Genomic DNA, 17,852 nt, shown 5'->3' on the forward strand with positions numbered 1-17,852 from the left:
GGAATCTATCATTGAATTATTCCCGAATCGATTATCTTGGCGAACGGGACAAAGCTGCTGAAGGGTATATTTATACAGGCGACGGAGGGGAGTAGGCTGCAAACTGTACGAGAGGACTCGGAATAAAGGATAGGCTAGTGGGCGCAGTAGTGGGCGCAGAAGTGGGCGCGGAAGTGGGCGCCTCTAATCCCGGTATCTCTCAATCCCCGAGAGGGTTTTAAGCCTCTTTTCAACTTTTGACCCAACGTCCCGGACAATCTCCGGATGGACGAACGAAACTTATACAATACTACCTCCTTGTAGATGTGGCTCGGCGCTCGGATAGAAAATTTGACGTTCATTTTTTTTATATCCATATCCGAAAATTATTCGAAAAAAAACTTAATTGTTGCGTATTAAATCGTATAATAGACGTGAATAATATCGTAAGTAACATTATAACAATAAGTATGACAATTACCGAGTTTTACAACCAAAATGGTTTTGATAGTTATTGCGTAATCAAGATGTTTTCTCAGCACAGAGCCCTCTAGTGTCTAAAATATGCGAGACTTCCGCTTAGCCGAAATATCTGGTCCGGGGCTGGTTGTTTTAGGTGGCCGCTGTAGTGCTTAAGGCGGAGCAGCGGGGTACAAATACATATACTTATGTTACCTAGGCTCCACTAACTTTTCCTTTCTATAAAGTTGATGACTCATTTTTCGTCACGGAGTTGGAAGTGACGTAATTTACGTCATAACCCGGGAACAAGGTTTCATTAGCGAAAATGATTTTTTTGACATACTTAAGAGTGATTATGAATTATGAGTCGTCTTACGCTTTTAATTTAATTATTTGAAACAAATAATTTAAGGTGGTGCAGTTGCCTAGCTATAAATTTTTGCTCTTTGCCGTTATTTTAACTTCTGTTTTGTTAACAAATTCGACCCACCTCCTAGGCTCCTAGCTACGCCACTGAAGAGCTATTCAGGCTGTACAATTTCTTTGAAACCCATTAGTTGGTCACTCTTGGCTTCTTAAGTACCGTTCAGACTATGCAATTTTACTGGTGCAAATTAGGGGTTCATATTCCAAGTACCCATTGATGGTTACCTGGATGAAATTTAGAAATTAAGTTTTAGCCTGTCAAAATTATTTGTCTTCTATTTACGAAACAGCTTATTTTAATTGGTTGAATTTCAAAAAGCTCTATATCTCAAACAAATTGTACTTCCAAAAATCGGTTAATTAACTGCCAATTAGTTGGACAACTTTGGTGGCCAAACTAATTAAAAGTTGTATAGTTTGAAAAAAGGTTGCTTTAATGTCACGAAATATCTATGTAAATTGAAATCAAAATTGCTGTATGCGGCAAAAAAAATTAAACCAAAAATTAATTTGGTCAATTAGCTAATTTGTTTTGTCGATCACCAAAAAAGCTTACGAACTTTTGTTTTTAAACGTAACATTTCATTAACAATTATTTGAACACACTTTTAACGGATACTTTAGAATCCGTTGACATAATAGACTTATTAGAAAATTTATTTTTTTAACAAAAATGTACACTTTATAAAAAATATTTTTTTAACAAAAATGTACACTTTATAAAAAATATTTTTTTATCAAAATTCTATACTTTATAAAAAATATTTTTTTATCAAAATTCTATACTTTATAAAAAAATATTTTTACTAAGAAAAATCTATAGACTTTACAAAAAAGTTTATTAGCAAAAATCTATAGACTTTATAGAAATAATATTTTTAACAAAAATCTATTTATTTTCTATAAAATCTAAATTTACCGAAAATCTTCCATATGTACTTGATATCTTTAAGCTATTCGGTACTTGAACCCTTTGAGCTATAGGGTACTTAATCTCTTTAAGTTATGGGATGCTTGATCCCTCTAAGATCTAAGGTACTTGATATCCTTTAAGCTTAATCTCTTTAAGGTCTAAGGTACTTGAGCGTCTTTAAGCTACTGGACACTTGATCTCCTTTAAGCTATATGATACTTGATCTTCTTTAAGCTACTGGGTACTTCTTGATCTCTATAAGCAGGATACCGAAAAGCTATACTGTTAATTCAAACGACAATTCCAAAACATTACCCGCAGATCAAATGAATATTCCACCCCGGACAGCGAAGGGCATCAACGTGGCATGACGACTGGCCAACCTTGTTTCTCGAAGCGAAGAGATTTCAAGCTAGCCTCTCTCCTTCTTTTTTGAACAAACCACCGTGAAATCGGGCTTGAGAGCGAACCGAAAACGAATGAGAGAGTTCAATCTGCGGCCAAAAACGAAATCGGAAATCGCGTCTTTTAAAACAATCGGTTTATACCCCCCCGACCCCTCAATCCTCTTCGATAAAGGACAGAGTGCGGAGAGACAAAAGCAAAGAGAAAGTAGGCGGTAAAAGATATTTATCAATCGAGCCGACGGAGGTCGTCCCATCTGCAATCCTTCTCAATCGGGTTCTGTGCCGAGTTTGCGAATTCTTTCAATGTCTTCGACCATCCTCTCCATCTCTCTCCCGAGTTTGCTCTTCGTCGCTTTCACACGGCGACTTTCGGAGCCTTGGGCTCTGTTCCGAATTGCCGCAGCTCCGCAAAACTACGTGTCCGAAACGTCAACTTCATTTGGCGCGTCTCTTGTCAAATCACAAATATAGACACGTTTTCAATAGAAGTTTTGTCCCGCCGAAAAACGCCCAAAGAATATGACCTATTTTTGTAGTTGTTATCATTCATAGGTTGGGTATTTGGTTATTTATTCCCCGCCCAAATAATTTATCCCGTTTTATTTTAAATAATAATAAAAGGTTTGAATCAAACTTTCCGTAATTTTTTTTTAATAAATATTCAAAATGTGGAGTTATAAATAAATTTAATTATGTATTTATTTATCCTTAAAGGCCTAGGTTTTCTTCTGCCTGTCACCCTTTAAATTTACTTTCCTTCCAAACAAATACCCAAATATGGTATAAGTTATGATAAAAATATGGTGTTTCATAAATTTTAGTAGAATTTTAAAGATTTTAAAAGTTATGATCAAAATATGGTGTTTCATAAATTTTAGTAGAATTTTAAAGAATTTAAAAGTTATGATCAAAATATGGTGTTTCATAAATTTTAGTAGAATTTTAAAGAATTGAAAAATTATGATCAAAATATGGTGTTTCATAAATTTTAGTAGAATTTTAAAGAATTGAAAAGTTATGATCAAAATATGGTGTTTCATAAATTTTAGTAGAATTTTAAAGATTTTAAAAGTTATGATCAAAATATGGTGTTTCATAAATTTTAGTAGAATTTTAAAGATTTTAAAAGTTATGATCAAAATATGGTGTTTCATAAATTTTAGTAGAATTTTAAAGAATTTAAAAGTTATGATCAAAATATGGTGTTTCATAAATTTTAGTAGAATTTTAAAGAATTGAAAAATTATGATCAAAATATGGTGTTTCATAAATTTTAGTAGAATTTTAAAGAATTGAAAAGTTATGATCAAAATATGGTGTTTCATAAATTTTAGTAGAATTTTAAAGATTTTAAAAGTTATGATCAAAATATGGTGTTTCATAAATTTTAGTAGAATTTTAAAGATTTTAAAAGTTATGATCAAAATATGGTGTTTCATAAATTTTAGTAGAATTTTAAAGAATTTAAAAGTTATGATCAAAATATGGTGTTTCATAAATTTTAGTAGAATTTTAAAGAATTGAAAAATTATGATCAAAATATGGTGTTTCATAAATTTTAGTAGAATTTTAAAGAATTGAAAAGTTATGATCAAAATATGGTGTTTCATAAATTTTAGTAGAATTTTAAAGATTTTAAAAGTTATGATCAAAATATGGTGTTTCATAAATTTTAGTAGAATTTTAAAGATTTTAAAAGTTATGATCAAAATATGGTGTTTCATAAATTTTAGTAGAATTTTAAAGAATTTAAAAGTTATGATCAAAATATGGTGTTTCATAAATTTTAGTAGAATTTTAAAGAATTGAAAAATTATGATCAAAATATGGTGTTTCATAAATTTTAGTAGAATTTTAAAGAATTGAAAAGTTATGATCAAAATATGGTGTTTCATAAATTTTAGTAGAATTTTAAAGATTTTAAAAGTTATGATCAAAATATGGTGTTTCATAAATTTTAGTAGAATTTTAAAGATTTTAAAAGTTATGATCAAAATATGGTGTTTCATAAATTTTAGTAGAATTTTAAAGATTTTAAAAGTTATGATCAAAATATGGTGTTTCATAAATTTTAGTAGAATTTTAAAGAATTTAAAAGTTATGATCAAAATATGGTGTTTCATAAATTTTAGTAGAATTTTAAAGAATTGAAAAATTATGATCAAAATATGGTGTTTCATAAATTTTAGTAGAATTTTAAAGAATTGAAAAGTTATGATCAAAATATGGTGTTTCATAAATTTTAGTAGAATTTTAAAGATTTTAAAAGTTATGATCAAAATATGGTGTTTCATAAATTTTAGTAGAATTTTAAAGATTTTAAAAGTTATGATCAAAATATGGTGTTTCATAAATTTTAGTAGAATTTTAAAGATTTTAAAAGTTATGATCAAAATATGGTGTTTCATAAATTTTAGTAGAATTTTAAAGATTTTAAAAGTTATGATCAAAATATGGTGTTTCATAAATTTTAGTAGAATTTTAAAGATTTTAAAAGTTATGATCAAAATATGGTGTTTCATAAATTTTAGTAGAATTTTAAAGAATTTAAAAGTTATGATCAAAATATGGTGTTTCATAAATTTTAGTAGAATTTTAAAGTTATGATCAAAATATTTTAACTCACTTTCGTAGGATTTGTGGTTAATCTTATAATATAACGAAAAACGTCACCCTCGTGTGTTCCAATCATGTCGAAAACGCATGTTTTAGGGAACCAATAAGATATAGGACCGATTTGATTGACTATTGAGAGGAGGTGCTTACAAGCAGACCACGAGGAAGATTGGTTGGAAAGCTATAATTTGTCTGAAGTATAATAATCAGTTAGGCTTATACCCAAGGTACCACACTAGGCCTAAGTCATCATGCGACTTTTATTGCCATAAATTCAGGTGGCCGGGTTACAAAGCGTATAGGAGGGTGGTGGCAAGCCTTTGATACCAACAGCTCCCTACAATCCCTATTTACATCTACAAGTTTTTATGGAAAGGGGAAACCAAAGAACTCGAGGGAAAACTCCTTTAACTACAGTGGAGAGAACTTTCAAACTCTACCCAGAAGGAGTTGTTCCGAATTTACACTCAGTGCCACAAGCTAGGATTGAACCCGGTTTTTTCTGCGCAACTTTTTCACCCTCACCTTATACAAATACATTCTTGGTAAATCGACGGGAAGAAAGTAAGAGACTAACAAAAAATATCTAACAATTCTATCCGATTTATATTGACTTTTAAGTATCATATAATGAAATCAGGAAAACATTACTTCCAGTTACGTTGCTTATACGCGTATAAATACCATCAAAAAGATATTTATTAATCGATTCCTAAACAGTCCAAAAAACAAAACATATAAAATGGTATACTCAGTTGCAGGTTAAGAAAGGCAAATTATCTAGTGCATTTGGCGGAAAGATACAAGCACGAATTTCCGGTAAATCGGCGGGGTGAATTTCGAATTACGCCTATTTACGGTAACCGTTGAATTCCTACGCGTGTTATATTAATCCATTTTAATAATGTCAATTCCGTAAATTTCAAAATGATCATTAAATATTATTTTTAAGCTTCATTATAGTATTATGCTTCTAAATAATCATCAAATCGCGCGTTTATGTACGTCAACGTGGTAGTCTCGGCATTACCCGTTCTATACTTACCCTGGAATCGCCAATCGGAATTTTTATAGGTATACCTCACTTGTAGTACTAAAAATAAATTATTCCAATTGTTTCCAAGTCTTATCTATGTTAATTAATGAATTAGCACTTTAAAATACAACGCAATAGACGTTATCTTCCAAAATTATATAACACGCGCGGGTATACTTAAAAATTCAACCGTAAACAGGTCAAATTCTGATTTCCCGCCGCCGATTTACCGGAAATTCATGCTAGCATCGTTCCGCCAAATGGACTAGATATTTGGCCTTTCTTAACCTGCAACTGACAAGGAGACATCCCAAAGTGTTACCCACCGATTTGGTTCAAACTCGGGGGATTGGTAGACCTTCATGTATCATGAAAAATCCTAAATTGAAATTATTCAATGGGCAACCGTTTTGCCATGGCAACGAAAAATGTTTTTGACAACACAAAATATTAAATTTTCCCATTGAAAATAATATGGGATTTTGACCTCAAATTGATCAAAAGTTGATCAATTTTGATGTTTTTTTTGTTAATTTTTATCTATTTTTTCTATTTTTGGCATTTTCGAAATTTTGAAATTTGTTCAAATTTTTCACAGGGGGGTCCTAGGAATCGGTCAGAATCCCATGTTATTTTCAATAGGAAAATTTCCATTGTTTGTTGTCAAAAACATTTTTAGTTGCCATGGCAAAACGGTTGCCCATTGAATACATTCCCTTTAGGATTTTTCAAGTTACAATCCCCCGAGATTGAACAAAATCGGTGGGTTACACTTCGGGATGTCTCCTTGTGAGTAGTCTACTTCAGGTCGTTCCAAAACAGAATTCACCCAAAGGATGGAGATATAAATAGAACGATATTTTTCCTTGATTACGTTTTAATCCTGGCATCGAATTCTATCCGTTCTAAGGCGAATGAAGTGGGCCGAAAAGAAGAGTAAAAACGCGACATCTAGCGGATGAATACGAGCGGAAAAGGGCTTTCCGTCTCATTAGACATCATTTAGCCTATATCTATATCTGCCCCTCTCGATGGCGGCGGTAGAAATGGATAAAAAACACCCCCGCAGTGCGAACGAAACCCGGCTAACTCCAAACAGGCGGTCACGTGATCGTATAGAGGAAATCGAAAGGCGCTGATTGGGCAATTGTTTGGCGGATCCGTTCAAGCTGAGAATTCCGATAGCGAGTGTAGGTCGAGGGTGAAGAAGTAATACGAAAGTAGTTATTTCCGATATATACGTTCGACGTCTATCGACTTTACCCTTTCTTCGGGTTTTAATAAGAGCGCGCGGTGAGGCGGAGGGTCTACCTATTTATCGTATACGTAGCGGAAAATCTGGCCTCGCGGTTAAGTGGCTTATGAGATTATCGTCAACGTCAGGTTTCAGATACTTAGAATGGATCTGCCTCCCGTATCAGGCTCGCCAAGTTCTTAAGACCGCGGTTTTTGGACGTTTCTTTTGTTTTGGGTTCTTCACTCGCTCCGGCAAATGAAAATCAGCGCCACCTCTCAAGAGTCAAGTCTTTAGAGGATGCTTTTTTATCCACTTGGACTATTTTGCCCGCTCACCAACTCTTATTTTATTTACGTCACCCTAAAATACTTTCTATCCAATAGCCCCCAAATTATTTAATGAACTCAATCCGCCCTCAAATATTAGTTTTAATGAGTTTAAAATAATGGCTCGAACATTAATTACGTAAAATTTTACTCCATTAACATATTGATGTAATCCTATAAACGTTTTTTTCTTTAACTAGTTTGTAATTATATATTACAGTTTGCAAGTTATCTCCCCGCTGGTTTAAGGGGGTTTCCCCCAAGTTCTTCGGTTTCCCCTTCCATAAAAACTTGTAGAGGTTAACGGTAATAGTGAGTGTAGGGAGCTGTTGGCTCGCGTGGCATGAAGGGCTTGCCACCACCCTCCTACGCATTGTAAGCTAGGCACCTAGATTAATGGCGTTAAAAGTCGATTGATAACTTAGGCCTAATTATTATTATTATTAGCCTAGCTCATTAAATGTATGATAATTATAAAAAGTCGAAATTCCGACTTGGCCAACTGAAATAGTGTGTTAAAAGAATTAAAAAAAAACAGCTGAATAAACGTATTATTATTATCTATGAAATCGTTTAGATCTTTAAAGACGGTTAACGGGGTTCTATAGCCTATTCGTGACCAAAAACTATCGCTACGCCCCCTTTGGTTCGCCATTGAAAGCTAGATAGGTAGCGGCTACAGCAGACGCTACTAGTTTTTCCTCATCGTAAATTTAACTTTATAAATAATGATACTTGAATTTTAAAATAATTTTTGCATCATTGGCTTATATTTTGATAAGTTTATTTAAGAAAAAACATTCTTATGACTTTTTAATTGGTCTGTAGCAGACGCTAGATCGTAGATGCAGCCTTGGAGAAGCTAGCGCCGTTACGCCACCTAGACTCGTTTCGGTCTCGAATAGTGTTTTATAGAAATTTTAAATAAAATAATTAACAAATTCTTATGAAATTCTACTAAACCCTTAAAGAGGCATTAAGAAAATAGTACTTTAGCAATTAAGACAAAATCCACTTTGGAACCGTTTTTAGACGGTTTCGAAAGCTAAAATTGAACATTTTCGGAGTCAACTGTATTAATAGCCATACGATAAATACATTCGACAGCAAAATTTTACAATTTGTACTTTAGAAATCGTTTTAAAACGGTTCCAAAGTGTCTAGTGTGAACGCGGCTTATAGAAACATCTGAAACGTTTCTTAAGATATTTTAAAAACCTATTTTAGACGTAGAGAAAACGTTCAAGATTTTTATACAAACTATTCTATGGAATAAATCTTACACTTTTCTACAGATTTTTTTAAAACATATTTTAGAAAAATGTCCCATTTGTTAAAGACAATCTGTGGAATCTATACTAAATATTCTAAAGACCTTTTTCACAATTTATCTAAAAGTTTACATTTTATAATATGGCTTTATAGAAAAGTTTTGTAAAGGAAGAATTCAGATTTCATGAATTATCTAAGCGTTTATAAATTATAAATATATAAAATAACATTACTAAAATAATTGTTACAATAGGGAAAAAAGGCTAAAAATATACTTTTAGAAAAATTAATTATTTAGGATTATAAATTTGTGTAGTGACTGCAAAATGTTAAACATATAAATGTAGAAAACGTGCTGTAAGCTATGGAACAAAAGGCACCTCAAGTTTCCATGTAACAATTTAAGGTTTTACAATTGTCGGAAATATGGAACAAAATACAAGTATTATAAACCACGGAGCAAAAGCTCTTGCAATTGCCGTAAAACACCGAGCAAAACCTCCTTTAGGTATCGTAAGCCGGAGAGCCAAAGCTGAAAGAATTATAGTAAACCGTGGAACAAATGCTCCTTTAATTAAAGTAAACTGCAGAAGAAACGCTCCTACATTTATAGTAAACCGTGGAACAAATGCTCCTATAATAAAAGTAAACTGCGGAAAAAACGCTCCTACATTTATAGTAAACCGTGGAACAAACGCTCCTACAATTATAGTAAACCGTGGAACAAACGCTCCTACAATTATAGTAAACCGTGGAACAAACGCTCCTACAATTATAGTAAACCGTGGAACAAATGCTCCTGAAATTAAAGTAAACTGCGGAACAAATGCTCCTATAATTTTAGTAAACCGTCGAACAAACGCTCCTACAATTATAGTAAACCGTGGAACAAATGCTCCTATAATTAAAGTAAACTGCGGAACAAATGCTCCTTCAATTTTAGTAAACCGTGGAACAAATGCTCCTACAATTTTAGTAAACCGTGGAACAAATGCTCCTACAATTTTAGTAAACCGTGGAACAAATTCTCATACAATTATATAGAAAATGTAGAACAATACCAGTATCGTAAAAAGTGAAATAAAAGCCCCTATAAGCATCGTAAACCGTGGAACAAAGGCTCCTAAAAGCATCGTAAACCATGAAACATTTAAGTTCTTCAAATTATAGTAAACCATGGAACATTGTAAGTTCTTCAAATTATAGTAAACCATGGAACATTTTAAGTTCTTCAAATTAGAGTAAACCATGGAACATTTTTAGTTCTTGAAATTATAGTAAACCATGGAACATTTTAAGTTCTTCAAATTATAGTAAACCATGGAACATTTTATGTTCTTCAAATTATAGTAAACCATGGAACATTTTAAGTTCTTCAAATTATAGTAAACCATGGAACATTTTATGTTCTTCAAATTATAGTAAACCATGGAACATTTTAAGCCCCTACAAGCATCGTAAACCATGGAACATTTTAAGTCCCTACAAGCATCGTAAACCATGGAACATTTTAAGCCCCTACAAGCATCGTAAACCATGGAACATTTTAAGTCCCTACAAGCATCGTAAACCATGGAACATTTTAAGTCCCTACAAGCATCGTAAACCATGGAACATTTTAAGCCCCTACAAGCATCGTAAACCATGGAATATTTTAAGCTCCTACAAGCATCGTAAATCATGGAATATTTTAAGCCCATACAAGCATCGTAAACCATGGAACATTTTAAGCTCCTATAAGCATCGTAAACCATGGAATATTTTAAGCCCCTACAAGCATCGTAAACCATGGAATATTTTAAGCTCTTACAAGCATCGTAAACCATGGAACATTTTAAGCCCCTACAAGCATCGTAAACCATGGAACATTTTAAGTTCTTCAAATTATAGTAAACCATGGAACATTTTATGTTCTTCAAATTATAGTAAACCATGGAACATTTTAAGTCCCTACAAGCATCGTAAACCATGGAACATTTTAAGCCCCTACAAGCATCGTAAACCATGGTATATTTTAAGCCCCTACAAGCATCGTAAAACATGGAACATTTTAAGCCCCTACAAGCATCGTAAACCATGGAACATTTTAAATCCCTACAAGCATCGTAAACCATGGAACATTTTAAGCCCCTACAAGCATCGTAAGCCATGGACTATTTTAAGCCCCTACAAGCAGCCTAAACTATGGAACATTTTAAGCCCCTACAAGCATCGTAAACCATGGAACATTTTAAGCTCTTACAAGTACCCTAAGCCATGTAAAATTTTAAGCTGTTACAAGCATCGTAAACCGCGAAAAAAAGGCACCTACAAGCATCGTAAACCATGTAACAATTTAAGCTTCTACAAGAATCCTAACAAAAACTCCTACAAGTATAATTCTACTATCCATTAGAGAGATTAGAGTATAAAATAAGAGATAATTTGAAACACTTACTGCCCAAATCGGGTCTGATGTGTTGATCGTATCCCTTGAGAAGATTGTTCAACAAACGGGAAACATTTTGATTGAGGGATTGGTTGACACCCGTGGGCTCCGAAATGTCGATACTGTAACTGTAAAATAAAAAAAAATATGTATGAAATCCCTGCAGTTATAAACCTTAGAATAAGTCATTGTCTTTTAAAGAGGATCTGCAGTGAGAAGAGGAGCCCTATAGAGCCTAATTAATATCGTTGGCCACGCTTAAAATAGACGGACGCAAAACCCGAGATGTATATATCCGCGTAGCTAATTCCTTCCGAGTTCATCCTAACGAAGGACGCAAAAACCATAATCGAGGTTGCCACATACGCGCCTAATTGAATTGAGCCCCCCAAAACTCTTTCTCGAGTTGTTTCAGTGTGATGGCCGGATGAAAAAATACTCGCATACTTCTCTAATCTAATACGGCGACGATAATCAGCCGGTTTATTCGGTGAAGACGGAAGCTAAAAATTAAGACCACCAGCGCTACCTATCGCCGCTAAATGAAATAACAAAATAATGGCGGCTTTTCTGGATGGGACGCGTATTTCATTACATGGGCCGTTGCCCAAGAACCGAAACGTATCGACGATAGCGTGCTTACCCGGACTCGATTTTTGATACTTTTCGGCACGCCGAGGCTTAAGTAATTCACTCGTTCAGAGCTTCAGAACGGAAGCTACACTCCCAGGACAGAATGGCGTCAGGTTAACTTCGAAGAGGGTTTATACAAAAGGCTAAGTTAGTGGTGGCTTTCGACCTTGTTCAACCTTAAACTGGTATTTTTTAACATAAAAGAATACTTGGTAAGGCCAAGCGGCTTACAAAGATTGCGATAAACGCGGGAAATGGTTAGAAGCAATTTTACAGGTGAACAAGTCCTCCTAGCGAGGGACAAAGTTAGGGGGAACTTCCCAACTACACTCTGGACAAAATCCGTTTTCAAAATCGAGTCTGAGCACAACCGCCGCCTAAATAAAACGCAATCTTTTGTTGACGCAGAAAACGCGATATTAGGGACCTTACTGACGCGAATATCTCGATATACACTATATTTCATCCATCAGGGTAAACAAAATTCTACTTTCGTTCATATGGGATACCAACACCGGAAATAAAACCACCCTTCTTTTACCTATAATTCAAACCGGAAATAACGTAAATAACATATCTATGGCTCTTTTCTCTACAGATTCTTTTATCACAAAATTTGCTAGGAACAGCCATAGTGTCCTTTAGAAGAGGGTATTCTAAAAACCCGCTTCTCGTTGCGGCTGCTGGAACAAACTTTATGGTTTGAAAAAAAAAAGGCGAAAGAGTCTATAAGTTAAACCGGAAGTAGCCACTAGCCAACATCCGCTTTTTTCTCTACAAGTTAAAACGTTTATGATATTAACCCCCAAGTTTCGATCAAGAACGGACTTTCTACAAAGCTTTTCTAAACGTTGCCATTTCTTTAAATCCTTCGTAGAGAATCCAACACAGTTTCGATACTTTTGTTGATAGTGAAGATTCTTTCACACGGTTACGCCATTAGAGGTTGATTTTTAAGTAAACGAAATTCCACCAGATGGCGCCGCTAAAAATTGACTTCGTCTAAAAACCATAAAAAATATCACTTTTTTTACCTTTTCTTTCCTGAATTGGATTTTCGATTATAGTTTTCAGATAAAACACATTTTAAAACTGTTTTATTTTTTGTAATAAATCAGTATTTATTTCATCCCCACCAAAATAGCTTAATTAGCGCCATCTAGTGTAGAAAAAAGCGTTAAAATTGTAGCGCGGGTGTCGAATGTTGGAGATCTCAACCTAGGGACAATCGACTTAAGCGAACCCCTAAGGTACCCGTCTACAATTAATAATAATGACTGAATACGCCCGGGACTACTCGCGTAACGTGATATGGTGGGGTTAGCGAGGGTCCTCAGTATTAAATTGGTGTCTAGGAGAAATTTGTTATTAAACGTATCAAGCCAGTTGTTAGATTGCCAAACACTAATTGATTTAATTTAAACTCAATATCCTAACCAAACATTTAAGCTAACTTAAAACTACCTAAACACTAATTAAACTAAATGAAATATTATCAAACTAAGCAACTGGCCAGTGCTCGCGGCATTAACGAAATGTAAAATCTCGGTTGCAACCATTACTTAACAAAGTTCATCCCGAAATGTTCAGTTGAACTGCGGAAACTTTATCGAAGTGGCAGAGTCCGGTTGGAGCCGTGGAAGAATCTGAGCGACGTTGTTGACGTTTCGGAACAGCGGAACACAGAATTTATGTTGGTGGCGATGGTATCTCGTACAATATGTTGAATGTAACCGCTGGATGGTTGGGCATAACGAATTGGCCAATATAGATTGTTCCTGTCCTTATCTTGAAGTCAACACGTTTACAGCTCGAAGGTTAAACAAAACACGACTTTAACGTCCAAAATTAGTTGAAATATCAATTATTTTGCTCCGATCATAAAATGGAGTCCTTTTCAAATCAAAATCCGAACCGTTACTATTTCTTTTTTTTTAGCTCGCGTCCGAGCGCGCGTTATTAAAAAAACTCGCGTTATTTATCTCGCGTATTATTTTCCAACTCTTCAATTTTGAGAATAAATATAAACGTAAAAATATGTATAATACATGTAAGCATATTTTAACACAATAAATAATTTATAATATATATAATGTATAAGAAATATAAATGACTATCAAACAACTGGTCTTAGACACGTCGGCATATCAATAAGGGGTCAAAGGGGCGCTGTGATCTCCTCGCTATCCCACAAAAACAAAGATCTCCCGGTAAAAGGACGGGCCCTTCCCTTACCTGGGGTAAAACACAAACAACCGAATCACCCAATCGCCAAAATATTCGACCAGCAATTATTTCGGGGGAAAGGGGATGGTATATTTCTTATTAATTTGATATTTCGCATTACATAACCCCCAAGTTTCGATCAAGAACGGACTTTCTACAAAGCTTTTCTAAACGTTGCCATTTCTTTAAATCCTTCGTAGAGAATCCAACACAGTTTCGATACTTTTGTTGATAGTGAAGATTCTTTCACACGGTTACGCCATTAGAGGTTGATTTTTAAGTAAACGAAATTCCACCAGATGGCGCCGCTAAAAATTGACTTCGTCTAAAAACCATAAAAAATATCACTTTTTTTACCTTTTCTTTCCTGAATTGGATTTTCGATTATAGTTTTCAGATAAAACACATTTTAAAACTGTTTTATTTTTTGTAATAAATCAGTATTTATTTCATCCCCACCAAAATAGCTTAATTAGCGCCATCTAGTGTAGAAAAAAGCGTTAAAATTGAAATATCTCTTGACGATAGTCCCCGTAGCAAGGTCCAGGTAGATTAGTATTTTCTATATATACTATCTCGAAGCCCCATTGTAGTTTTTTAACCACGTATGTCATTCGATAGTCCACTCTAACATTAAAAACATGTCTGAAAACCATTACTCTAAGATTGTTTATTTAATTATAGTAAGTAGCCGAAGTTAGGGAAACACAATTTTATTTTCTTCTTATTATTTTTGCAGACCGCTCTAGAGCAAAAATAACTGAACCTATGTAAATGAAACTTTATGAGAATATTCAATCCAATGGTTATTGAGGTATTGATAAAACTGTTGGCCCCTAACGTTATTTATGATAGAAAATTAAAATTTATAAAAGCAGATAGTTTGAATAAAAATCTTAAAAGTTATACAGAGCTTATTTTAATCTTAACTTCCCCTCAGATGTTAACGTCATCGCAATTTTGAAAAACATTGCTGCAAAATTTTTAAAAAAAAATATAGTAAGGCTTGATAACACAAGGCCCAAAGTATGTATTAGAAGTTTCTAATTAACACCTCCAGTACTATAAACTCTTAAATATTTCACGCGTATTTTAAATTTTGGCCGTTAGTATCCTCATCTACGGTTGGAGTTTCGAAGTAAGTTTGTGAAATTCTCCTGAAAAAATCTCGGTACAGAATGTGCAAATTCATCTATGCACGAATTCGATACGTGCCAATTCAGTTTTCCTACTTTTATCAGCTAAACGGACATTAGATTATAGGATGAAAAATCGCTTTGGCACGTAATATGTGAAATGAACTATTGAATCTAGGGATTACTACTTACTTTTTGTGCTAAAAATATTAATTTATCTAATAAAATAGACAAATATATTAATTTATCTAATAAAATAGACAAATATATTCATTTATCTTAAAATATAGACAAATATATTCATTTATCTAATAAAATAGACAAATATATTCATTTATCTAAAAATATAGACAAATATATTCATTTATATAATAAAATAGCCAAATATATTCATTTATCTAATAAAATAGACAAATATATTCATTTATCTAATAAAATAGACAAATATATTCATTTATCTAATAAAATAGCCAAACATATTCCTTTATCTAATAAAATAGCCAAATATATTCATTTATCTAATAAAATAGCCAAATATATTCATTTATCTAATAAAATAGACAAATATATTCATTTATCTAATAAAATAGACAAATATATTCATTTATCTAATAAAATAGCCAAACATATTCCTTTATCTAATAAAATAGCCAAATATATTCATTTATCTAATAAAATAGACAAATATATTCACTTATCTAATAAAATAGACAAATATATTCATTTATCTAATTAAATCGCGAAATATAACAACTTATCTAATTAAATCGCGAAATATAATAACTTATCTAATTAAATCCCGAAATAATTTAATTTATACAATTAAGTCCCGAAATATTTTAATTTATACAATTAAATCCCGTTTTATTTTACTTTATACAATTATATCTCGAAATATATTAATTTATACAATTAAATCCCGAAATATATTAATTTATACAATTAAATCCCGAAATATTTTAATTTATACAATTAAATCCCGAAATATTTTAATTTATACAATTAAATCGCGAAATATAATAAATTATCTAATTAAATCCCAAAATATTTTAATTTGTCTAATTACGTCGTGGAATATTTTAATTTATCTAATTAAATCCCCAAACATTTTAATTTATCTAATTAAATTGTGAAATATATTAATTTGGCTAATTAAATCGTGAAATATATTAATTTGTCTAATTGAATAGTGAAATATTTTAATTGGTCTAAAAATCTCAAAATGTATTAATTTGTGTAATTAAATCGCTAAATATATTAATTTATCTAATTAAATCGCGAAATATTTTAATTTATATAATTAAATAGCGAAATATAATAATTTTTCTAATTAAATCGCGAAATATATTAATTTTTTAATTAAATCGCGAAATATATTACTTTGTCTAAAAATCGCGAAATATATTACTTTGTCTAAAAATCGCGAAATATATTACTTTGTCTAAAAATCGCGAAATATATTACTTTGTCTAAAAATCGCGAAATATATTACTTTGTCTAAAAATCGCGAAATATATTACTTTCTCTAAAAAACACCAAACATTTTAATCAATTCGTGCATCTTTTTACAACACCACTTAAGAGTAGCATTACAATTTATTTTGGTAATAAATCAGTAAGTATTTAATCCATTGCCCCCAAGAAATGTAAATTAGCCCCATCTAGTTTATGTTCATGTTTATTTCTCCGTATGGAAATTATTTTTCTGATTTATATTTTTCACATAAAAAATCAATTTAAATAGTGTTATAAGTTGTTTTTGTAATAAATAATAATAGCGCCATCTAGTATAGAGAAAATAATTCAAATCGAACCTCTAATGACTTCCATTAAAATTTTTGTTTCTCCGTTACGCTATATGTGAATCGATATATTTAATATTGAGGGGGTTATTAATTATACAATATTTTAATTTACACCCATTTTAAGTAAATATAAAAATAAAAATTAACTCTTTCCATGGACAAATCGAAAAGTTTTAAAATGCAAGGTGATTACTTACTTGGTGAAGCTCATGGTGTGGGCAAACTTAACAGTCAAATAGTCCAAAAGTATGAAGAACAGCAGTGGAAGAGGCATACCCAGAAGTCATCTAGATGCCAGGGTTCATCTAGGCGCGAGCGCAAAAGGAAAAAGAGAGAAATTAATATATTAGAGAAGATCCCGGGCTAGAAAGAAAACGCACGAAAACAAAATAAAAGAATGAGTGAGTGAAAGAAAGAGGGAGACACCGTCGCTCACTGCGCGAGAGAGAGCGAGGGGAAGCCTCCATTTATTAAAAATGATTAATGCTTGTCACGGACTCTTTTAATCTCGGCTAAAAGTTCCGCAGCTCCATCGCGGGGAAGACTATGAAAAAATAATGCGCCTTCCACAGATACGTTCGGACCCTCTTAAGAAGTTTGAGCATCAATGAATGCTCTATCTCATATAAAAATGTCCCCTTGGGAAAAGCTAACTTTCACTATTTTTCAACCTTTTTATTCCAAGTAAATAAGAAAATATTAAGATTACTTAACCCGAAAAGAATTTCCACCGGCTGGTTATCCGACAAATTGTAAAAGTTTACGCTTACACCAAAAGTATATAATATAACTCTGACGAGTGATGTATTCATTTACCTCTCCCGCTAATAATATTCGCTGGAAATATGTACCTTCCCGAGATGCTGTTGATTATTCAAATTCGCAATAACTGTGAGAATCAGTACGGTGATAATCTAGGCAATTTGCCATACTTATATTAATATGTTACT

General features: G+C 32.7%; 1 protein-coding gene across 2 annotated transcripts in view; it reads right to left on the minus strand.

Moving 5' to 3' along the window:
- LOC149944020 (gamma-aminobutyric acid receptor alpha-like) overlaps nt 1-17,852 on the minus strand; it is a 117,397-nt gene that overhangs the window by 46,677 nt on the left and 52,868 nt on the right. The window contains exons 2-3 of one of the 2 annotated variants that reach the window (XM_090174845.1): nt 17,100-17,207; nt 11,112-11,230 (exon numbers count right to left, since the gene is read on the minus strand). In XM_090174845.1, the coding sequence (XP_090030971.1) occupies nt 11,112-11,230; nt 17,100-17,176 (196 nt within the window). In that variant the 5' untranslated portion in view covers nt 17,177-17,207. Of the gene's footprint in view, nt 1-11,111; nt 11,231-13,297; nt 13,617-17,099; nt 17,208-17,852 lie in introns of those variants that run through there. The other variant, XM_090174846.1, reaches the window with a different exon arrangement.

Source organism: Leiobunum rupestre, chromosome 5 (assembly GCF_980474605.1).
Source record: "Leiobunum rupestre chromosome 5, qqLeiRupe1.1.hap1, whole genome shotgun sequence".
In the NCBI taxonomy this organism is placed as follows: Eukaryota; Metazoa; Arthropoda; class Arachnida; order Opiliones; family Sclerosomatidae; genus Leiobunum; species Leiobunum rupestre.